The sequence below is a fragment of the Scardinius erythrophthalmus genome, assembly GCF_964197995.2.
Source record: "Scardinius erythrophthalmus genome assembly, chromosome: 9".
Lineage (NCBI taxonomy): Eukaryota > Metazoa > Chordata > Actinopteri > Cypriniformes > Leuciscidae > Scardinius > Scardinius erythrophthalmus.
This window is the reverse complement of record NC_138229.1, coordinates 29,772,366-29,797,781: the sequence shown is the minus strand read 5'-3', so window position 1 is coordinate 29,797,781 and position 25,416 is coordinate 29,772,366. Positions and strand designations below refer to the sequence as shown.

Genomic DNA, 25,416 nt, shown 5'->3' with positions numbered 1-25,416 from the left:
AATCATGTGTGGGGAAAAGCTGCTCTGTACATCCGCATGGAATTAGTCATATTGTCCCATCAGTGTGCTGTGGATCTCCAGGAACGTGGGTCTTTCTCTGGCATTTCTCTTCCAGCAGTTGAGCATGAGGCTGTACACTGAATCAGGACAGCAGGCTGGCTTTGGCAGATAGACCTGAGGGGTTCAAAAAAACAGCTCAGCACTGACACCTTTTGTTTTTCCCAAGTTATTACATGGATTTTTCCTGACTCATCTTGCAGTGCCAGCTATTTTTAGGTATTGGAAGGGGGGTATAAAGGCATAGACCCATAAAATGTTCGTTCAGTCACTGCACATGGTCCAAATGGGGTCAAATTTATATAATTTTAAATATAAAATGAATAATAAAATACCAGAAATAATAGTTGAATAATACAAATGAATAATAAAATACAATAATAAACTAAAATTAATTAGATTAAGATTAATTAAAATGCACAAATAAAAATATTTTGTCAAAAAATTAACATTCAAATATTATATTATATAAATTAAAAGAAATTGTAGAATATATATTTATAAATGTGGAAATCACAGATTTGTTAAGCATTACACAAAGGAGTTGTTATCAAATTAGTTCATTTTTGTATTACTGCATGATATTTTTATATTCTGTAGGTCTCTGATGGGTGATTTCCCAGATCTGTAAATGTTGAAACAGCCTATATATGTACATGAAAATTATTTACACAGATACAGAAAGACTTGGCTTGCCATGCATTGCAAGTCTCACCTGTTTGTTTTGGTCTCTAAAAAACTCGCCCTTGTTTTCGATCACCTGTTCATCTGTAAATTGGGCATACGGCTGCTCCTTGCACAGGGTTAGAATCTCCCACAGGGTCACCCCAAATGCCCACACGTCACTGGCCATGGTGAACTTACCCTGTAGAAACAGACATGGTCAAACAGATGCGAGGTTAAGGCGCCGCTATATTTGAGTCCATCAGTCTTACCAGAAGGATGCTCTCCCAGGACATCCAGCGGATGGGGAGCACAGCTCGTCCCTGTATGCGGTAGTAATCTCCACGATACAGGTTTCGGCTCATGCCAAAGTCCGCGATCTTGATGGTGTTATTTGTGCCCACTAAACAGTTGCGTGTGGCAAGATCACGGTGAACAAAATTCAGAGATGAAAGATACTTCATTCCAGAGGAAATCTGAGAGGCCATGTTGATCAGTTTTCTGTAGCTAGAGAGAAAAAGAAAACATTTACAGTATTTTATGCTAAATTTCCATCTCATGAAACATACTATTATATGGCTTCAAAAGACATGGAATAGTGCAGAATTCAAATCAACAACTCTTGAGAGTAGTGTTTGCACTGAAATAGAAACAACCGTGTTGTTTATTTAAAGTGCATTTTTATATTGGTCTAATAGAAATTCATGGTTTCTGGTTTGTTCAGTTTGTCTAAAGCTATTGACGCTCCCTGTTAGGGGTGTAATATGTCACAATATATCGCAATACAAAAATGCAGCAATGTGTATGATTCATGGATAGTGACAATCTGTATTGTGTATACCCAAAATAAAAAAATGACTGTGTGTGAAAAAAATCAAGTTTACAGAGTTTTAGTGTCAGTACTACATTAAACTACTATATAATGTTGAATTTAATGTATAATGCAATGGGTGAATATTTGTGGGTCCTGATAATGCAAAATGTCTTATGCTACCAGTAAAAAGTGGCCTACATTATTTTAAATAGATCTAGTCAGTGACAGAGTGCAAGCATATTCGTCTAAAATAATTCTGTATTTTCAGCTTCAGAATCATGAACACTCTAAACAATGCTGGGTTGTTTCAACCCAAATTTGGGTCAACTATGGACAAACCCAGCCATTGGGTTAAATTTGTAAATTACATTTTTAACCACATGTTTGGGTTTGTCCATATTTGACCCAAAATTGGGTTAAAACAACCCAGTATTTCTTAGAGTGAATATTTTTATTCTGGTGTCACCATTGTCCTGTGCATTGGGTTACCAGCTCCAAGTCCAAGCTTATTCATTTACACCCACAATGTAATATCAAATTTAGCATTTTAATCAACAGTAAATTTTTTTGTTAACCTTTTACCATATGTCTTGGAGTATCGCAATAATATCGTATCGTGAGTTCAGTATCGTGATAAATATCGAATTGTGACGATGCATCGTTACACCCCAAATGAAAAGGAACAGTTTAGGGGTAGCGAATTACAAGTAAGTTATGTAATCAGATTACTTTTTTACTATTTTTTTTTCACTATTAATTATTACTTTTCAATTTACAATAAAATATCTGAGTTACTTTTTCATTTATTGACTGACACCTCATCTGTGCAGATGCATTTCTAGACTAATGTGAACATGCATGAACATACATTGCTGTAACACAACCATATGAACACACTGTAGGCATGTTATGTTGTCCAAGGGATAGTTCAAAAACAGATTCAGTATTCCTCAAAATGAATAAAAATAGTCAAATGCAAACAGAATATTGCACAAACCCGCAATAATTAAATATGTTAAATGCAAATATACTTTATGTATTTAATCTCACTTTATTGACCAATGTCTGCTGACCTTCAATGATCCAATGATCCAATTCAACCATACTACTTAGCAAACATTATTTTATATAAACATCACATTTGTTTTATTTTTTGTTTCTATAGCTGACGTATGTGTTTAACTTTATTCTCCTGTGTCCTATTCTTCTGAGATCCAAACATTTGTTTTAGCAGTACAGGCGTGAACAATAAACATTATAAGATCTTTTGAAGAGAATATTCCAGTCTTTATTTATACTAAGTAAACTAAATGAAACATTGACTAGCAAAATGTTTTTTGTTTTATCTTAAGTGAAAATTCTACTTCCGTATACGTAATTTAGCTTTTATTTGTGGTGAAAATAAGCAAAAACAAAGAATGTTGACCTACATTAAATAAATGTTTAGTGTCTACAGAAAATATATTGATTAAGTCTTTTTAAAACATCTTTTTACTTTGTATGGATATTTTAGTCTTTGCAAAAATAAATGTTTTGTTATATTAAATAAAAAAATTAAGGTTTAATTAAAACCATAGATATGTTTTGAAATAATACTACTACTAATAATAATTTGGCTGTATTTATTTTTACTTGGTCCAAAGAATCATTTTATTGAATTTTTTTTCCAGTCTGATATACCTGATGGTAGCCGAGTCACCGTCCTGAACTCCTTCATCCTGCAGCTCATGACGGGACAGGAACTGATTGAGGTCCCCGTTCTCCATGTACTCCGTGATCATGCACAGCGGATCGCTCTCAACGCACACCGCCAACAGGCGAATGATGTTCGGGTCTCTTAATCGTGAGATGATCCTGATCTCTTTCAAGAAGTCGTTCCTGAAAATGTAGATTTCCTTGAGGAAAGTTTAAACTGTCCTAAAATGGCTGGACAGCATCTGTAAAGCAAAAAAGCAGTGCTTCTCAGCAACAACAGGCACGTGACATGGATTGCGGGACACCTGCACCTGTGTGTTACCTGGCATTTTTGTTTGCGTCCTCTCTCAGAGTCTTGACTGCTACGAGCATTGGCTCATCGCTGATGTCACCACAATGGTCCTTCATGAATTCCTGCATTCCCTCAGCTTCACACAGATGAACCTGCGGCAGGTAAGAACACATATAACAAATAACGTGACCAAGAATAGCTTTTTGGCGAAGAGAATTGTTCGCCAACCTCTCCAAATTGTCCTTCTCCAAGTTTCTCTTTAAAAGTCAGTCTCTCCCTTGGAAACTCCTCCAGAGCTCCGTCCCGTCCTGGAGATAAGGGCATGTTGACCACAGTGACACGGTAACTGTGAGCCCCGGTGGTTTCCTGCTGGGGCGCGATGTCTGCCTCTGCGTAGTGTGGGACCTCATCTGTAGGGTGGCCCGTAGAGGGTTCGGAAGGGGCATCGATCATTGCTGTAACACAACCATATGACACTTTAGTTAACAAAAGTTACACTTTAGTTTAGGGTCCAATTCTCACTATTAACTAGTAGCTTGTATATTACTAGGATATTGGCTGTTTATTAGTACTTATAGGAGTAGTTCACTTTAAAATGAAAATTACCCCTTGATTTACTCACCCTCAATCCATCCTAGGTGTATATGACATTCTTTTCTCAGACAAATTAAATCGGAGTTATCTTAAAAAATGTCCTGGCTCTTCCAAGTTTGATAATGACTGTGAATTGCAACCAACAGTTTGAAGCTCAAAAAAGTGTATCCATCCATGATAAAAGTGCTCCACACGGCTCCGGGGGGTTAATAAAGGCCTTCTAAAGCGAAGCGTTTTGTTTGTGTAAGAAAAATATCCATATTTAAAACTTTATAAAGTAAAATAACTAGCTTCTGGCCAAACGAACATATGGATTCCACTTAAAGGACAAGTTCGGTATTTTACACTTAAAGCCCTGTTTACAGATAGTTTCTGATGAAATAGAACGGTTAAGATTAAAATTTGGACACATGCTGCTGTCCCGAGAATTTTAGGTTTCTTTCGCCCCCCCCCCCCCTTTTTTTGAGCTTCAAACTGTTGGTTGCAATTCACTGGTATTATAAAGCTTATAAAGATTATATTCGTCTGAAAGAAGAAAGTCACATACACCCATAGGATGGCTTGAGGGTGAGTAAATCTTGGGGTGATTTTCATTTTAAAGTGAACTACTCCTTTAATGCTTCCCAAACAGCAACATAGTGTCGGCCCAGATCCGGCCCACATCTGGTACACGTGGATTCCACACGGTCCAGATGTGGGCCAGATCTCGGCCAATATGTTGCTGTCTGGGCTTATTCTGCATTCTACATTCCTTAAATGTGCACTGTGTAATATTTAGGAGGATCTGTTGACAGAAATGCAATATCATATACATAACTATGTTTTCAGTGGTGTATAAAGACCATACATAATGAACCCTTATGTTTTTATTACCTTAGAAGGAGCCAATTCTATCTACACCTTACATTGAAATAGCCATTTTGCGCCAACATGTTTCTACAGGAGCCCTAATCGGACAAGCGTTTTTCGTCACCATGTTGTTCTTTGTGCAAAGAAGCTAGCCTAAAGTCAGCAAATAAAACACTGACACAATGATGAACAAGTAACAATAATATTTGCAATAACATGAATAATCAAGTAAATCTACTTTCTTAATTTATCCTCATTATCACTAATAAACCTCATTGTTTAACTGGCTACTCTCTGCTTTCTCAGATGAAGACATCTTTTCCTGTCGGCCACCGTAACTTCTGTTGGTTGCAATTCGTAACCTCACCACTAAATGCCGCTAAAAATTACACAGTGCACCTTTAATGTTACCCAATTCCTAAACTTAACATTTTACAAACCTTTACCTTACTAATTATTAATAAGCAGTAAATAGAAGTATATTGAGTCAAAGGTTGTAGTTAATAGTTAGTTAATATGGAGAATTGGACTCTAATCTAAAGTGTGACCAAAATCTGTCATCATGTCAGCTAAATGAATAAATTTAAATGTCATTCCAAATCTCAATTGTTCCCTCAATTGTTTTATTATTATTATTAATATGTCACAATTATGATATAACTCTCAGGTCATTCCATACCTGTATGACTTTCTTTCTTCTACAAAACACAATAGAAGATATTTTGAAAAATGTTGGGAACCAAACCACACTGGAGCTCATTGACTTCAACTGTGTGGAGACATTTATTTTTATTTTTATTTTTTCAAAATAGTGTCTCCATGTGTTCCACAGAAGAATGAAAATCTTACAGGTTTGGTGTGACATGAGGGTGAGTAAACGATGACAGAATTTTCCTTTTTGGCTAAAATTTTCCTACACACACATAATGAGCATATTATGAGCTAGAATAAATAGGAAAAAAAATAAATAATTCTTGAACACCGAGCAGCCCTAACCAAGGTTTTCCGTAGCCTGAAATTCTGGTAGTTTCCGTAAAAGTTGGGATGGCTCCTGATAGTCAGATCCCATGGGGAAAATCCTTTCATATGTGGAACTGGATTCAACATCACTGGACAAAGAAGAGTGACGGTGTGCGAACGCCTCTCTCTGAACAGAAAGACGCACAGTCAGCTCATCGTCCAGCATACGCCGAGAGGCCTGTACATGTTACAAACATGTTACATTAATAACCACAAGCGTTGATATGCATATCATGATATGCAGCTTTCTATTGCAAAAGATTACCAATAGTAATTTTATGCTCAGCAAATGTACAGCAGGCTTCAAACTCGAGCGTATGAAGTTAAGGTTGACGTTGAAGATCATAATCTTACCTTCTCAATCATCTTCTGCCAGACTTGCCGCCATAGTATGATTATTATGATGGCCAACAGAATGACAATAATGGCCACCAAACAGCCTATTAGGATCCGTGTGTGGCTGTCATCAATTTTGTGGGTGGGATCATCCCCTGAAGAATATTAAGCATGGAAAAGATGATAGAAAATGTTTATATTTCACAGAATCAAAAGTTCTGTGCAAATGGACATCTTTTCATAAAGCTATTTACTGAGTTATGTCCCAATGATTCTATAAAAAGTCAACGTTATGATTTCTACCATTCACATAGAGTGAAAATATTCAGTCCCCATCCTTTTTTTCTTTTTTTCTTTTTTACATTTTATGCTGCAGAATTATGCTAAAACTCAGCTTGATCTTGTGTATAAATTATTATTTTTTTTTTTTATGTGGCCATTGCATGAAGTAATGAACATCGGGGGGCGCTGTTGCCTGCAAATTCATATTGTACTGTACAACTGTAACAACCAAATGCCACCACAAAGAATTATGAATGGTATGTAAAATAATGATACCATTTACCTGGATAAATACCTGGGGGTTGGTTACGTTTACGAGGAACAAGAGAGGTGTTGTACATCGCTGTATCTGAAAGGTGAATTTGGGTGAAAGGCATTTTAAACAGTAGCCTACTGTATTTGTAGTAGACTATTAATATGCTAAAATGAATAGGCCTAAAAAAAAGTGAACAGATTAGAAAAGGAGAACTAGAGATGAAAGAACTAAACCTCTATTACCTGACTGGAAAGCAATTTCACTGAACATCATCCAGATGCCATTGAATACAAAACGGCACCTAATTGCGCTGGCCATGCGGTTGCCAAGGGCAACAGTGACAAACCGAGCACTTGGACTGATGTTGTCCGCTTTCGGCTTGAACAACACAGGATTGGGCTCCCAGTCTGAATCCGAACGGAAGTAACACATGGCCTGTCGGAAGATTTTTACTCCCCATGTGTACATGTTGTTGCAGTGGACCTATTTAAACAGAAGGATTTCCATATAATACAAAATAATACTACTAATACATACATACATACATAGCCTACATAACGTTACACGAAAGAAGAAGTAGGCCTACACTTTAAAATATAAATTTATTAATAATATCAATTTCTGTTGATCCCAGGTTGCTACGGTCGACAAGTGAACCGAATATGTCCCCTCCCGGTCACCATACAAAAAGATTATTAAAACATAAAGATTTAAAATGTACTTTAAAGGAAAACTATTAATTTGACATTATTACAAAGTGCACCTTTTAAAAGTGTACTTACTAAGTGTGTCAAGAAACAGTCATGAAAGAGTACACTCTTTAAGTACACTTAAGTGGCCTTTTATTTATTTAAGTACAGTTTTTAAGGGACATGTAGTAGGTATTTCAGTAGATCAGACAAACCTTCATTGATGTGAAATTTCTGACCCGGTCAAACGTAAATGTCATCTCCACTGAGCCACCAGAGAAACTAGCATTGGTCCAGCCCACATAGTCATAGCCAGGCCAGACACCGTACACCTGACTTTTAGTGAAGTCATCTAAACCCCAGCTTCCATCAGTGAGCTGCCCAAGACCGTCTGTCATGCTGAGAAAATAAGAAAACCTTGTTGTTTCATTTGTATGACATGGTGATATTTGCTTTAGTGTTTAGTGAGTGATCATCTACCTGTAACTAATGGCTCCGTCATACACAGTGTCATTTAAGTGGATTTGTTGGCCTCTGGAATTCATCTGTTGGCCAGAAGGGGCGCTGTAGGATACCAGACCATCTGCAGCACAGAGACTTTTTTTTGTAACCAAACCAGTTGTCACTCCTTCCCATACAAATACAACTAATGCAGACTTCAACTTTCAAGCTTGCAAAAAAGTTGCCAAAGCATTATAAAAGTAGGCTATTGGGGTAAACAGATCACCCTCTTGTTGTCTTACTAGAGGAGGGAAATATCAGTCCAAACAACAGACCAAAAGTTACATTTTTATTTACTAAGAAAAAAAGACAATGGAACGACAAAAGGCTGAGTAAATGATGAAATGAGTAAAGGCTGAATCAATCCTCTAACGGTTTGAAACATGTTCTACACTAGAATGTGAATGCAAATGCTTGTAGCTTTTTTATGCATAGTTGCGATCAGACATTTTAGGTAACTGGTAACCCTTTTTCGGTTTGTTAATGCCACAGCCTGCATTTGAGTACTTGCACAAAGAATGTTTAAGACTTAGTTTAAGAATATAGTTTACCAAGCCATTCACAGCCGTAGAGCTCCACCCTCATGCACACGATCATAGAGGGGTCAGTCACAGGCACGAAACGCACAAAACGAGCAATAATGGGAGGCTCCAGGTCCTTGAGCACGACATCATAGGCGTTATTGTTTCCTTCGATGATCTAGAGAACACACAGATCATGAAATCACATGAAACATTTCACAATAAACATAATTCTTTAAGGCTTAAAGTGATAGTTCACCCAGAAATAAATGTTTTGTCATAATTTACTCACCCTTGTGTAATTCCAAAAATACAGAGCCCCTAAAGGGACATGGATATAGGGAAAAAATGTATTTCAACACTTTTGCATTCGTTTTGCAAGCGAATGCAAACTTTCTTGGGAGAATGCAAAAGTTTTGTGAGAGAAGCCTAATGTATAGAAATATAATTTTTCCATGCAATGAAAGTAAAAAAAAGAGCTGGAGAGGGACATATCCAAACAGGTGTAGCCGGTAGGCACACAGCAGTGAGTTGAACACACACCCGGAGCAGTGGGAAGTAGGGCCGCACGATTAATCGTAATTAAACCGCACGCAATTTGGCAAAAGCTGCGATTATTTTATATGCAGCTTGTCAGTGCAGCGCGGCTGATCGGTAGTAAATGCTGCTCCATCTGAAAACCAGAGGGCACTCTCACGCAGACATGCCAAATATGCCCCACCGCAGAACACACGTCATTCCAGTAAATCCCTATCGGGCATCATACTATCGCTGTAGCTGAATAAACAGAAGATTGAAACTCTTTGATTGATTAAACATGACTAATAAACACACGACTGCCTTATTCTGTGTAAGAAGCCACATCATCTCACAGAAGGATGCTCAACTAAGTGAAATTGGAGTAAAAGCACGTTATTAAATATTGTCTTTTGTTGGACAAGAGGTTCATAAATGCTTCTCATGTTGATAAAGTTGTTTGCCGTGTGTTGCTTTTTCAAATGCATGTTATAAGTGACTCAAACTCACAGTGCTTTCAGATGGAGCAGCCTTTACAGAGCCGTACATCAATGACAAGCTACGCATAAAAAATAATCGTAGCCTTTGCGATTTCATAATCGCGATAAGCCAAAGCAGTTTAAGTGCGATTACATGTAAATTGCGATTAATCGTGCAGCCCTAGTGGGAAGCCATTTCTGCTGAGGCACCCAGGGAGCGATTGGGGGTCATGTGCCTTGCTCAAGGGCTCCTCAGTTGTAGGCAATGTGAGTGGAAGAGAGCGCTGTACATTCACTCCCCCCACCTACATTTCTTGCCGGTACTGAGACTCGAACCTGTGACCTATGAGTTACAAGTGCGACTCGCTAACCATTAGGCTGCCACGCATGATTGACGCATATCTTTTGCTTGAAATGTTATGAACAGCAGCTACGCTAATTATTTTCCATTTGCTCTTCTGTCTCTTCTGTAACTGGAGATTCTGCCAGCTCCAGCTTGGATCCAGCCTCGTACGAAGATTTCAGATGCCCAAACACTGATAAAGAGAGGACGCCAACCCTTGCCAGGACTTCAGATATATGTAAACTCTGAATCAACGTGCAGCACTGCCATATTTTCTATATATTGTAATCATTATCACAACTTGTAATTATTGCTTTAATGAGATCATTGTTTCTGCCTAAATAAATACATGAAGTTAGCTAACTGCATGATTTGTATTATCTTTGAACTGTACATTTCTGACATATGGACATTACTTGGGCACAGTCACCTATTACTCTAAATTCCCAGACAGCAACATAGTGTCGGCCGAGATCCGGGCCACATCTGGTACATGTGGACAACGCGTACCAGATGTGGGCAGACACTATGTTGCTGTCCAGGTTGTAATGTAGACATGTATTTTCTGTAAAGCTGCTTTGAAACAATATGGATTGTGAAAAGTGCTATACAAATAAATGCAAAATGAATTGAATTGAAAGACCGCAGTCTCAATGGAATTGATAGAAATAACACTGCAGCCTCACCTGTCGACCTTGCCGGTCTCGCCAGGAGACCCAGCGGGTGCCGTCCCGGCTGTATTTAATCTTGTATCGCTGGGCAAACTCATTGCCCACTCCGTCTGCGTGCCGTCCCTGCGTGCCAACAAGAGTGAGAAAATGGAGAGTACGAAGGTCAATCTGCAGAAATTCTTTTAGACGGTCTGGTTCAGCCATGATGTCCGGACACCAGGCCCCATCTCCATCATCAAACTCCAATCTGGAACAGAAAGGGATGCGGTCGAGAAAATAACTCATATAAATGTTTCTGATCAGTTTTCAATGTGTGATCAGGGTGTTGGATGTACCTGCCATATCGAGCTGCAGTGGACTCTGACCATTGGCTGGAAGCAGAAATATCTTCATCCTGAATCTGGCCTCCAGTCATCCCAAGCGGGTACCTACATACAGCTATCACAGGATGACATTTAGAAAGGTTAAATGACACATATTGACAACACAGGCATTTTCCATGCATTTCGTTGTGATTTTATTATCATTTATAACTTTATTTTGTTATTTTTATATTTTATTTACATTTTTACTTTAATTTTAGTAATTTTGTTGTGCATTTTTGTCATTTTTATTGGTTTCAGTTTTTTAAATGTCTATAAAGTTTTTTTTTATAATTTTTTTAATTTATTAGATTTAATTTATTTAGTTTAATTATTTTAGGACCTCAAGTTAAACTATAAAGATATGAAAATTCTGTCATCATTTACTCACCCTGATGTCGTTCCAAACCTGTAAGACTTTTGTTCATCTGTTGTTCACAAATGAAGATATTTTAATTAAATCTGAGAGATTTCTGTCCCTCCATTGACAGGGTACGCAACTACCACTTTGACACTTCAAAAAGTTCATAAAGAGACCATAAAACTAATCCATATGAATTTTTTTAGGGGGGCTGGGTGGAAATTTAGGGAGCTGAAGTCCTCCTAAAATGGGCCAGTGACGGCTATGACAGTACTGTAAGCACAAACAGTCTCCTCTGAAAGAAACTAGACCTTTCTTGAAGGAGAAATGATCCGGTGTTCTTGGGTCTGCTGTAGTTTTTGGGACTGAACGTATCACCTTTTTTTTGTATCCTAAAGTCTAAGGGTTGCAGCTCTGCTCTGGAGAGGTGGTCACACAACCTCTACAACGTGAATCCACACCCTATAAGCAAATACCCAAAATACCACTCAACCCCATCCATGAGGCCTCAGCAGAAAACAGAGAGACTTTTATGTTCACGCCAGGACAAGCTCACCATGCACCGAAGGGCTTTCTCAGCTTTGAGTAGTTCTTTCTCTTATAAAATCTTTTAGGTAGAAATTTAAATTATATCTGTTGTTACTGTTGCTGCAAAGGAGGCCGGAATTCATCATGGACATTTTTTTGTCACACTATTTACCAGTAAACACTTTCTCTAATGTTAGTGTATGATTCCTGTTTTTCCTCTTTTCTTTAGTTTCTACTTTTCTGTAACCATAAACTATAATTCGTAGAATGTTCTGGGAACCAGAAATAGTTTGCTGGGAGAAAGATTATTTCAAACCTTTGCCGTCTATATATACAGTATATCCCAACACCACTGTAACTTAAGGCAGCACTTCATTTGACTAGTGTAATGATAAATAGACTCCACTGTACAGGAGTACGAAGTGGAAAACTCAGTCAACCAGTGAATAAATACTTCACATCCCTCTAAATTTTATCTGTAAAGCTTGGCATTTAAACAGACACTGGACCCTTAGCATACAGTAGCTTCCTCCATCCCCTACCTTACATCAATGACATGCCTGTGGTGAAACACTAAAATAAATCTAATGGGACATTTCAAATACTGTTAAATCAACAGTTTTTGGAAGTAAAAAAATGTCTTATAATTTACAGTGAAAAGTTTTGTACATTAGGGTTTTATGTTACATATTATGTTGTTGAAGTCAGCATGAAATCTAAATGGACAATTCTTTTTTTTTTTTTTTTTTTTTTTTTAATGGAATATTGCCGTATTTCTTTATAAATGATTTATCCGTGCACATTGTTTTTGTTTTTTTCTATCGTTTAATTCACGCATCCTCGTAATCTATCAAGATAACTTCCCCTTCCTCTTGCAGCGACATCATCTCTTCTCTTCTCTGATGATGTGTTTACTGGCGTGAGGGCGGGACAACCTGTCACTCACATGACATCACAGCATAGCAAACCACAACCATCCAATCAATTCCCCATGGACAAAATCAAGTCCCGCCTAACATTTTTTCTTTTTCGAGAGGCCGTTTCATTCAAATATGTGTCACAATAGGGAAGACAAGACTATTGCAACTTTTGTTTCATGATGACTTTAAATAATGTTTATTGCATTATTTTAATGTCATGTGTGTTACCATGATGGTGTTTTGTGTGTATGACATTGTGAACCTTCTGTATATTAGTATCTATCTAATTTTCACGAGTTTTGATTTATCATGTGGCTTTCTCTTTTTCACCTGTGCTTTTTGGTGGTTGTCTCATAAAGATAAATGTCTCAGAAAAGAAGAGGTATTTAGTTATTCAGCAAGTTATTTTATCATAATATCAGTAAATAAATAAAAATATATATTTATTTTGCTACCGTATTTTTACGGGTACAGTTCTGACAACCACAATTGCCTTTTTCCTCTTTATTCTACACATTGACACAATTGCAGCGGAAGTGATGCTGAAACAAGTTCTCCAAAAGTTTGTGAAAAATCAGAGCTATTATATTGATGAATTCACAGCACATTCGACAGAAAAAAATTGCACAATGTAATGTTATGAATTAAAAACTGTTCCTCCTTTAATTTAGAAATTGTATTAATTATTCTGCATTTCACTCACCAGGGTTGACCTGTGACTTCACGGCTCCAACCAGAAGCAGGACAGTAAGGTATTGTCTCATTTGGAACATCTTATTGTATGATTTTAATTCCTGTAAACAAAATGAAACTTAATTTAACAAACGATTAGTTTAGCATAATAGTGTAACTTTATAAGCAAAGGTTGTTTCAGAATTAGAAGTGCTTATAAGTATTTTAAAAATAATTAGAAATGTTTAAATATAATAGTTAATTATATTAATATATTTAATAATGTAATTAATATTATGAGGTTACATTATACTAAAATTTCTTTGCGTGACAATAACCACAGTCATACATTTTTAATACTTAAAAAATCAAGACTTGTCAAAGCATAAACCCACAAGATGAGGAACAAAACGGCTCTTGTAGGGGTGTTTGCTCTCAGGTCAGTAAGTTCTCCCGGTATACAAAGTCCACTATGTGAGTGGTGTTTATTTATGTTGCTTACGGCTCCAGTCAGATGCCTGTGGGAGAGCAGTACTGTATTTACAGTCATGTGGAGGGGTGACCAATGGGAACTTACTTCTTATGGAGCACAAAAGTCTACTACAATTATAAACACCAATGTGTGCTTAATACTTCTCTATATAAGCAGCTACATTATTTTACTGAATTAAAAAGTAAAGCTGACAGAAATTTACCAGATTTTACCTAAGAAATGTAGGTTACAAAATACTGTCATTTATTTGTACTCATGGACAAAAGTTGATAAAAAAAAAAAATGTTGATATACTTTTTCCAGTCACTGTCCAGAATTATTGGTATTATTTAAAATGAATTACCAGCAAAGACTCATAGCCTATAAAACAAACTAATAATCGAATCTAATGAGTCAAATGAAACATCCTACAAAACACAAGAGACACTTACCACTTTCTTTAGTCATAAACTCAAAGATCACTGCCTCCTTAAGTATTAGCCTTTAAGCAAAACATAATCCTCCTCGTCTTCACGATCCATCCTGAGGGAAAATGAGAGGCTGGGGCAAGTGACCCTCATACAGGAGCAGAAATAAACAGAGAGAAAAAAAGATACAGTCAGCACCATTCTGGGGAAACTCCAAATAGCCCAGATTTCATCCTGAGAAACAGAAGGTTTTAATTATTGCAGGACCCTTTCACATTATAGTTCACTGTTTTCACAGTAAAACTATATATATATATATATATATATATATATATATATATATATATATATATATATATATATATATATATATATATATATATGTGTGTGTTATTTTAATCTTGATATACTATTATAGTTTTTGTTAATAATTTTAACATTTTATTTATTGTATTTTAATTTTGGTTTAGTTTGGTTATATTTTTATTTAGTTTTGGTTAAGTTTTATTAATAGTGTTTTTATTTTTATTTTATTTTATTTGAAATATGTCTATCGTTTTTTATTAAGCTTAAGTTATTGTTTATTTAGTTATTTTTGTTCTTCATCTGAACGGAAATGAGAAATGCTCCCTCAGCAACTTGTTTTTATATTTATTTCTGTTAATTTTTCAGTTAATAAATTTTTTATGGCTTTACCCACGCGAACGCTTATGTGTGAGCTGGTATCTGAAGCATGTGTGGAAGCATGCCAATTTCATTGGCCAATGCTGTGGTCAGGTGACGTAGTGTAAACATGTCATCGAGACCATAAATAGGCATCTGAAACATACATCATCAGATTCTAATTGTCTGAAGGAAGATGCTCGTTCCCTTCATAGGAAACCCTTTTGAGGGAACTCAGCGCTGAGTCATGACATTGATGCTATGGGATTGGTAATACCCACATCGCCATACTGAAGAATACCTGACCATTGAGGTTGTGAAGTACACACATACTGTACACAAACCCTGTGGACTACTGAATGGATTAACCCAAAAAGACTAAAGTAGTAGTAGTAGTAGTAGAAGTAGTTTATTTGAACATGAACTGAAAAAAATGATTAGTTGAAATTAATTAATTTAAGTGGTTGCATTCAATTGATTTTATCTAAACTGAATGAGCCCTTCTCTGATCACTGCGATTGCCTATAATCCTGTACAGTAAAATAAATAAGAGGGATTCGGGTCGGAATTTGAGACTGGGCGTGACGTCATGCGCGTTCAGTTGCAGTGTTGCAGTTTCGCTTGTCGCCAGAGGGGGCATAGTTCTGCAAAAACTCAGAGACTTGCGCAATGCACCTTTAAGTTGAACTAAAATTGATTAAGTTCAACTTAATGCATTTGTTTAAATGTAGATAAAATCAATTGAATGCAACCACTTACGATAAAAAAAAGATTATTTTCAACGAATCGTTTTTTTCAGTGACGTAAAGAAAAACATAAAATAAAATATATAGATATACATACATACATACATATATATAATACAATTAAAAGAATAAGGACATGGACTTCTCAGCACAAGCTTCCAAAATTATTGTAAGTAATTCAAATAAGAAATTCCCATGCTCAAAAAGGAGTAGGAAGAAGATCAAAAAACAACTTTTCTGGTCCTACCCCCGTCTCTATTTTTATCCTTTAATTAAATCCAAAACAAGTAAATGCTTTACATATTTACACATACACCATATATCTACTTACAGTACACTCACCTAAACACATGTATACACATAGACACAGATGCATACCTTCATGCATACACATACACATTTCCATCTATCTTCTTCGTTTCCGTTTATCTATATCAAACCAAATTATAACCCATCCGAACTAGATTTAGTATATAATCCCAGAAACCATACAGTCAGTATACATTACTAACGCCTCAAGTCCTTTTCGTATCCGTTCAATATATTCATTTTAAATATTCTTTTAAAATTGCTCATTGTTGCACATGATTTCATCTCTTCACTGCAGTTGTTCCATACATTAACTCCTTTAGTTGTAATGCAGTGATATTTAGCATTTGTTCTTATAAGTATCTTTTGAAATACAGAAGTTCCTCTTAAGTGATGCTTGCTCTCTCTCATTTGAAACAGGATATTTTTCGATAGCTGTTGATTATATTTTATACATAATTTGTGCAGTTTTAAAGTCAACAATATCTCAGAATTTTAGTGCTTTTAGTTTGATGAAAAGAGGATTAGTTGGTGCTCTATAAGTGGTTTTATTTACAATTCTTGAGGCTCTCTATTGAAGTATAGGCTCAGTGTTTGTTTTGTAAGTGTTTCCCCACACTTCCAAACAATAAGTATGAAGGAACAATACAACGTGTACAATGAGCGTTGATTTAATAGGTATTTTGTTTTATACAGTATTGCAATTTATTTGGATATTTTGGCCTTAATATAATGTATATGTGGCTTCCAACATAATTTTTCATCGATTATTACTCCCAGAAATGTAAGTTTTTACTTTTTCTATTTTAATATCATTTATCATAAGTTTTTTGTGTAAATTTGTTGCACGATTGCCAAAATGTAAGAATTTTGTTTTGATTAGGCTAAGTTAAATGTTAGTTTATTTGCATCAAAACCAGCTCTTCATCTGTTTTAATTAATTTTCCACTGTATCCAAGAGTTGATCCAAATTTCCCCCAGAACAGATTAAATTAGTGTCATCAGCAAATTAAAATGGTTTTCAGTTTTTTTGACACCTCCCATACATTATTTATATACAAATTAAACAACAATGGTCCTAACACTGACCCCGGCCCTGAGGGACCCCACAGGTAATTGTCTTTAACTTCGATTTAAGGTTTTGCAATTCTACATATTGATATGCGTTAAAGTTTTAACAACATACCCAATTATACTTTTGACCATAAACATGTCAATACCATTCCAGTCTATGGACTTTTTACTCTTAAATGTTTTAACAATCTCAATAATTTCTTTTTCATCAGTTCCCTTAACAAACATAGATTCACTAATATCTACATTCTTACTTAGCACATCATTGCCAGTCTTTGGTAGCTCTTCAGTTAAACTTGGACAAACTCCAGCAAAAAAAAATCATTAAAATTAATTTGCAGCTTAGGTCATATCCTTAACCTCTGTATTGTTTTTAGTCAGAAAATTGTTAGAATCTCCTGTTTTGCATTTTTTTATTCTTGATAATTTCATTCAGCACCCTCCAGGTGTTTCTTATATTGCTGCTGTTGTCCTCCAGTAATTTACTGTAATAGGTCTTTTTATTGCTTCTCGTAATTCTGGCCAGGTTTTTTTTTTTTTTTTTGTATGTCTTATATTTGTTTTCTGCTTCCTTTGTCCTCTTTATACAATACAGTCTTAAGCATTTAATATTCCGTTAGTTATCCACGGTTTTCATTAGATTTCTGTTTTACTTCTTTCTTTACCAGAGGACAGTGTTTTTCATAAAGTGATGTTACAACAGCCAAAAATGAATAATAGGCTTCATTCACATTTTCTAAACACTTTGCCTCAGTCTTGTTTCATTAAATCCTCTTTGAATGTATTAATGTTTTATTGGGTAGTCATTGTGTATATTTTGCTGTCCTTCCTGGTCTTAGTGTAGCTGTGTATGTTTGCAAAAACTAGCAGATGATCACTGATATCATTTATTATTTGTCCACTTTCAACTTTGTTCAATAACATTGGTAAATATATAGTGTAGCTCTAGTTGTTGTAATTCTGGTTGGTTGAATAATTGAGGGATATAAACCGGTACTGTACATCATATTAATGAACTTAATGTTTTGTTGTGCTCTTGTGGGTTTAGCAAGGCAATATTGAATTCTCTGCAGATAAAACCCTTTTTTTTTTTGCTATTACTGAATATTTCTGCTATTTTTTCGTTAAACAAGTCAATATTTGATCCTGGTTTCCTATAAATGCTGCTAACTAGAATGTTTTTAGATTTTTCCATTTCATTTTGTACTGTGATGCATTCCATGATTGTATCTAGGACAAAAGACATTTTATTAACTATTTTACATTGTTATCTTTTATCAATATATAATGCACCCCCCCCCACTCTTTGATTGTTTCCTGTTGATAAGAAACAGTTCGTATCCCTCAATCTCAACCACATCATGTTGTTCTGCCGTGAGCCAAGTCTCTGTTATTGCAATTGCAGTAAAAAAAAAAAATTCCCACTTGTTTTTAGGCACTGTTTGATTTTTGAAAGGTTTGCGATAAGACTCCTGCTATTACAATGTATTATTGATATTGTGCTATCCATTTTTATGTATTCTTTAAACTGCTCAACTGTGTAATATTCCCACTGGCTGTGAGTACCAATATAAAAGTTATTATCTGGGTCAATATCATTTTCAATATCTTGTGGTTTATGTTCAGTATATTTGAAAGTTTCCAAGTTCAGTTGTTCATGTGAAACAGATGAGTTTCTGTAAAAGTTTGTCATGGTCATTGCGTTTGATAAGATCAGTTCAGTTTGTATTCAGTTACCTTATGTAGGCCTATGTTGCTCTTGATTCATTCCTTCAAACTTATCCAACTCAGTGATATCCCTGATAAGGAGCACTTTCTCTGTCTCAGGTGTCGACCCATGTAATTTGATAAATATTTTACAATTTCTTACCCATGTTGCCTGGATCTTGTTTTGTTTTCTGAGTATGTGTGCTTTTCTAGCGATGTCAGCGTTTTTCTTGATGAGGTGTTCATTGATTTAAACTTCTGTCCCTTTTAATTTCCTTCCCTGTCTGAGTGCTGACTTTTTCTTTCTGTTCGTGAACCGAATTATTATCTATGGAGAGACTGCATTTTTGCTTGGCAGGGTATGACAAGCATCAATGTCCCCGCCATCAACATAAATGCCTTTGCTGTCCAAAAAGCAAATCACCTGTTGTTCCGGCGACTCCTTCTCCTCCTCGGAAGCTTCACTCACTCTGGCAGCGGTGTGCCCAGCAAGTCAATCAGTGAAGGGGAGAAAGGTTGAGGAACGACGGGGAGAAAGGTTGAGGAACGACGGGGAGAAAGGTTGAGGAACAACTGGAAGAATGATCGAGAAAAGCAGAACGTAACCGGGCCTTGGATGCAATGTTGTTTTAGCTATTTTACAATAATGAGCCAGACACACACTTAATGCTGAGGTAAACATCTCGCATTATAACCCTCGTGTCGCCTCCCTTAGGTCCATACAACAACAGTAACATTACTCTCAAAGTACCCTTTATAGAACACCTCCGACTTTTAAGAACACATTTTCTATTGTAACATTTAGTACAGATACATCTTTGCAGCACCTTCAACTGTACATTTTGCTACAGATCACACTTTCTGCAACACATTCTAATAAACAAACAAAAACATTCACATGAACAAACACAGTGAACACAACTCTTCACAAGTCGTTCAGGAGGTCATGACACTCATTGTCACATAAGGTTCTCTACTCATATCTGTGTCTCTGGACGTGTTTGTGTCCCTAGAAATGTGAGTATGAGTGTCAGTGTTACCCTGTTCCAGGGTTGTGCTACGTATATTATGGTCTATTTTCAGACATTATAGTCTCTGGAATTCCATGGCAGCTAAACACATCCTTTAAAGCTCCAATGACAGTTTTGGCTGTGGCCACATTTAGGTATGCTACTTCAATGTAACATGCTCTGCCCTGTGCTGTGAGCACGTGCTGCAGTTTTCCACAAGCTGACTGATATGCACAGACAGTCCTGGCCACCAGGTAGCCTGGCTAGCCTAAGCTTGGCACTTGACTATACCCTGGTGACCTTTGTGTATACTATGGAGGATTTCTTGCCTCATGCTGTTGGGAATCACGATTCTTTGGCCCCTGAGGAGCAGCTCTCCAGCTATGGTAAAACTTTCCCTTTCAGGCCAATATGGCCACAACTCAGGAAGAAGGGACACCCAGTGTCAAATTAGTTTAGCACAGATGAGATCAGTCTTCTGATTCTTGATTATTGTATTCAGCCTTTTTTCTGTAGCTAGGGGCATCCATAAATGTGAATGTGTGTTTCACTGGAGCTCTTGTCAGCAGTTATCATTTGCTTACCATAGTTGGGGGCCTTAAGCACATAAATAGGTCATTTCTAGGCCCCCAACTACCAGGCACATTCACAATGTCAAATATGAACTTCATCAGCCTCTGATGGAACCACAGTGTTTGTGGAGGGAGCTCCTCTATCGCTTTGGTGCTTAGCAGTGAGAACAGCAGATTGTGATCCATCTTCAGTCTGAATTTCAGGGAGAGGAAGTAAGATGACAGACGTTCACAAGCCCACTTGACAGCAAGGGCCTCTTTCTCTATCTGAGTGGGGACGACAGTGCATATGGAACAGCACCCAAAAGGCTCCTTTAATTCGCCATGCCATAAAAAAACTGAGGGGTATTTGAAGTGAGGTATGACGCTGTATTAGAGTGAGGGATTCTATTGCAAGGAACCCAATAGGGGCTTAGACAAACCAGAAACTACATACATTTCCTGTTCTGTAGTTTTATCTTTAATACAGTACTTAACTGACCTTTAAATAGTCCCTTTACATCTAGCTTGTGATTACGTGGCCTAAACAGCACTTTACCTGATGACTGCAGAGCTCCATATTTCTGGATAGATAAGCTGTTGCTTGCTTCCACATCTCTGGCAGGGGCTGTAGAATAAAGCCCAGAGCCTGAGACAGAAGGTCCCTCCTGGTCGGAATATCCCACAGAGAGCCTTTCTGGAGTGATTTTATGTCCGAGAACCAGACTCGGGCTGGCCAGAATGAAGCCACACACAACAGGCGAACTCTGTCCTGACGAACCCTCACTAAACCTCCTGGGACCAGACAGTCCTCAGTAAGGGCAGTCTGCTTTGGGCCCAGAGCAGAATTTGCTGTGCCAACCTGAACAGGGGGCGTGAACACAGTCTGCCCTGGTAATTTATAGGAGACTACAGTTCAAACAAACACACTGTAGCCCCTCAGGTCTGGGAGGAAGTACATCAGAACCAGGAATACAGCCTTCATCTTTAGGCAATTTATGTTCCAGAAGAGATGTTGGCCTTCCCAGATCTCATGGGAAGGCTGACCATCCAGGACCACTCCTCAACTAGTGAGGTAGGTTTCTGTGATCTCAGGCTTGTGATGACAGCATGCCTCCAGCATGGGACCCAAGGCAAGAAACTGGGGTCTCTTCCACATAGAAAGGGTACATACCTCTGCACATAACTCTTATTATTTTAAGAGGGTTGCACAATGGATGGAACCCTCTGCTCCTGAGCTACAACTTAAATGGTCTCATATACAGCAGCCCCAAAGGTATCACATTGGCAGTTGCTGCCAACAGCCTCTGATATTGGCTGAAAGCGATTTCCCAACCTCGCCTGACTTCTTTCATGGCAGTAAGTATGGACTCGACCTGAGCAGGAGACAAAAGCGCCTTTATGGAGTTCTGAGTCCCATACCATCCTAAGAAAAGTTGTTCTCGACTCGGAGAGAGCACTTTGGATGGCATTTCACTTATACAAACAAACAGGGTAGACACAATATCTTTCTTTCTTTCCACACAAACACTCAGCTTCCTGAAGACAAAGAAGCTGATGACATTTCTTTCAGGTGCATATTTATAGTCTTGATTATGCGCCTACGCTACGTCACCTGACTGCAACATTGGACAATGAAATTTAAATTGTTACAGACATCAGCTCAGGCAGAATATTTTCCACAGCGTCAACGTCATGATGCAGCACTGAGTTCTCTCGAAAGGAAACACTTTATAATCAGTCACATAAAGAGAGATGACACAACAATAATAAAGGCAAGACAACAAAAACTTAAATGATTTTTATTTATTCTGTTTCGTTCATTCCACGACTCTTCAATATATGAGTTTATTTAAACGAAAATTAATGCTACAACACAGCAACCTTCAGACAATACTTGAGCACAAAGTACACAGTGTAAGTATTACTTGCTACACTCTTCCCAAAGAATAAACAGTATTAAAGATAAAATGCTGTTATACTATTTGAGAAACTATGTGATATTATCTCACAAATAATTTCTCTTTATATTAACATTAGTATCAATGGAGATGGATATTTAGTGTATAACAGTTCAAGCTGCTCAGCTAAAAAATTGACAGTGAAGATCAAACATGCTTTACACATGGATTTTAACATCTCGACAGAACGTTTCTCTCTCTTTAGCATTTGCTGCAAAAAATTGTATAGACAAGCCTGGCACATTAAAAACACTGGCAAATAAAACAAAATATCATTAAATGCCCACAAAGACAACTTTGCATTGCGCTTGAACATCATAAAACGTGCAATAATAAAAAGTATTTAAATAAAAAATGCCATTCAATGTATGGCTGTCCATATCCCTTTTAAAAAGAAACAAAGCCATAGTCTAGTTTCAGGGCTCACAACTACATATTCCATTTTCAAAATAATACAATGCAAGCAAAGAAATACAGAGAATTCAAATACTTCTTGAGACTCAGGTTAACTGACCAGGGACCACTGTAGACACTTAGCTTTAAAGGGATAGGTTAATCCAAAATGTAAATACAGTATATATATATATATATATATATATATATATATATATATATATATATATATATATATATATATATATATATATATACTGAAAGAAATCCTCTCGCAGGTGTGCCAGGGGATTGGTTTTTCACAGTTGATCTTTCACATCCAAATAGCTCCCCATTGGCGTTCAAGGGGGTGGCTTACCAATGTACGGTCCTCCATTTGAATTCTTTCTAGCTCCGCGCACTTTCACGAAGTGCATGGATGTGGCTCTCTCCTCTCTGAGACAGAAGGGAATCAGCATCCCGAATTTACTCTATGACTGGCTCATACTGGCCCAGTCAAAGACAGAGCTGGATGCTCACAGATCCTTGCTCCCCAGCCATTTGAAATGCCTGGGACACAGGATCAACATTGCCAAGAGCTCGCTGTCTTCCAGCCAACGGATCTCATTCCTGGGAGTAGTCCTTACTGCAGCCCAAATATGGGCCACGCTCACAAGCCTTGACGATTCAACAGCTCGCAGCGTCTTTCAGGGTCAGGGTCTCTTCAGCTGGGCCTGCTTCCCATGCGGCCCCTACAGTACTGGCTGAAACCCCGTATACCAGCCCGGGCATTGGCATCTCTGACGCCACCGCATCAGGGTGGATCATGGCTGCATCATGGCCCTGACCCCTTGGAAGGACCAACATGGGTTGGGGAGCTTTGTGCGAGATAAGGTCAACTTCCGGCTCCTGGTTGAGCACGTAAAAAAGGCTTCATATCAATTGCCTGGAAATGTTGGAAGTCTTTCTGGCCCTCAGAACCTTCCTGCCAGATCTGAAAGGGCACCATGTTTTAGTCTGGTCGGACAACATGGCAGTGGTGTTCTACATTGCGCCTCCTCTTATTGGCACAATTCAATCTGTGCTCGCTGAGAGTGGTGCATGTGCAGGCGAGATTTAACCAAGGGGCAGACATGCTGTCCCGTGGGCAACGTGTCCACGGAAGAGTGGACACTTCACCCCCAGACGGGTCGTATGATCTAGAGTATCTTCGGGAAGGCAGAGGTCAACATCTTCGCCTCAGCAGACAACTCTCACTGCCCAATATATTTCTATAGGGACAGGGACATGCTGGCTCCCGAATGGCACAGCCTTCCCCTATGCGACTTCCCTCCAGTCGCACTGCTCCCTCAGGTCATCAGACGGATCAGGGAGGACATACGCACAGTCCTTCTTGTGGCCCCCCCTGAGTTGACACAGCAGCTCTCAGCAGCCCCGTTGCCAGTTCCCCTGAGGAAAGACTTCCTTTCCCAAGCAAAAGGAACAATCTGGCACCCCCAACCAGAGTTGTGGGCCCCTTCACTTCTGGCCCCTCGACGGGAGCCAATGAACCTCCCTGTGAGAGTCCTGAACACCATTTCAGAGGCTAGAGCTTGTTGGTCTTTACATCTTAACCTTGGCACCCCTGGGCCCTTATCCATGCGCCCTGGGCCAGGGCCCCAGAACGACTGTGGTTCCGCAGTTCTAAGCATTGCACAATAGGACTAGGTTCCCATTGTGTCTAGTGACACAGTACGTGTGACCCGTATCGAAAGGGAATGTAACTTCGGTTCACTGAGATAAAGGGAACGAGTACTGCGTCACCGGCCGTGCTTAAATAACCTGATTCCCTATGCCATAATGTCCACTTATATAGAAGGATAGCCCCGCCCATTTCGTCGGGCTCTGACGGGCTTTCTCCCCATAGGCTTGTGCAGTTTCAATTGCCCATTTCGTCGGGCTCTGGCGGGCTTTCTGGCAGGCTTTCTCCCCATAGGCTTGTGCAGTTTCAATTGCGCTATTCTATAGACCTCATGCGGCAGAGAAACGAGGGCGCCGCCATCTTTAGAATATTGTCTGCGTCAAGCGCTGCGGGAACGCCCTGCGTGATTGTGTCGTGAAGCACATGTGTAATCAGTCCAATGGAAAGACGAGACGTCATAGGCGGGTGACATCATCGACCAGGAAACTATAAAGCACCCCTGGAAACAGACCGCAACAGCTTCTGTGCCTTCAGCAAGCGATCTGTGTATTCTGTCCTTGTCATATTTATTGTTGTCTGTCAAAGTTGCAATATATATACTGTATATTATGGCAAAGAGAGCAAGCAAGCGTTATGTTGTTCCCTGCCCACGTTATATCACGGGTGGGGACACACACTTCAGCTTTGTGTTGCTTGTTTGGGAGTGGAGCATGTCAATAGTCAGTTCTCGAAGGGGTTGACTGTGAGCATTGCGAGAAGCTGACCGTGAGGACGCTCCGCTCCCGCCGGCCGTTCTTCGAGGAGGACGGTTTGGTGCGCGCCCCCTGAGGCGCGAGTCCCACTGCTGCCGAGGCACGGCGTCGACCCGCATCTTCGGGATCGCAAATGGTTCTAACAGTGGGGTTTGAGACGGACAGCCCTATCTCTGCCTTCACCTGTTAGATCCAGTGCTTTATCTCGGGGAGAAGCACGCTCTGCGGTTTCTCCTCCCCGGGATGAGGCGCTCATGCTGCGATTTCCA

The 25,416-nt window shown here is 38.4% G+C and overlaps 1 protein-coding gene across 1 annotated transcript; it reads right to left on the bottom strand.

Annotated features, from left to right (window-relative positions):
• Nucleotides 1–42: 42 nt before the first annotated feature.
• ddr2b (discoidin domain receptor tyrosine kinase 2b) lies at nt 43–13,522 on the bottom strand (the record flags this gene model as incomplete). The annotated part of the gene is made up of 16 exons (XM_081375155.1): nt 43–174; nt 773–922; nt 993–1,227; nt 3,215–3,412; nt 3,552–3,673; nt 3,750–3,976; nt 5,961–6,162; nt 6,339–6,475; nt 6,898–6,951; nt 7,101–7,341; nt 7,763–7,946; nt 8,028–8,130; nt 8,600–8,747; nt 10,594–10,825; nt 10,914–11,016; nt 13,453–13,522. The coding sequence occupies 16 exons, from the start codon at nt 13,520–13,522 to the stop codon at nt 43–45; spliced, it is 2,538 nt and encodes an 845-aa protein (XP_081231281.1).
• Between the last annotated feature and the right edge of the window lie 11,894 nt (nt 13,523–25,416).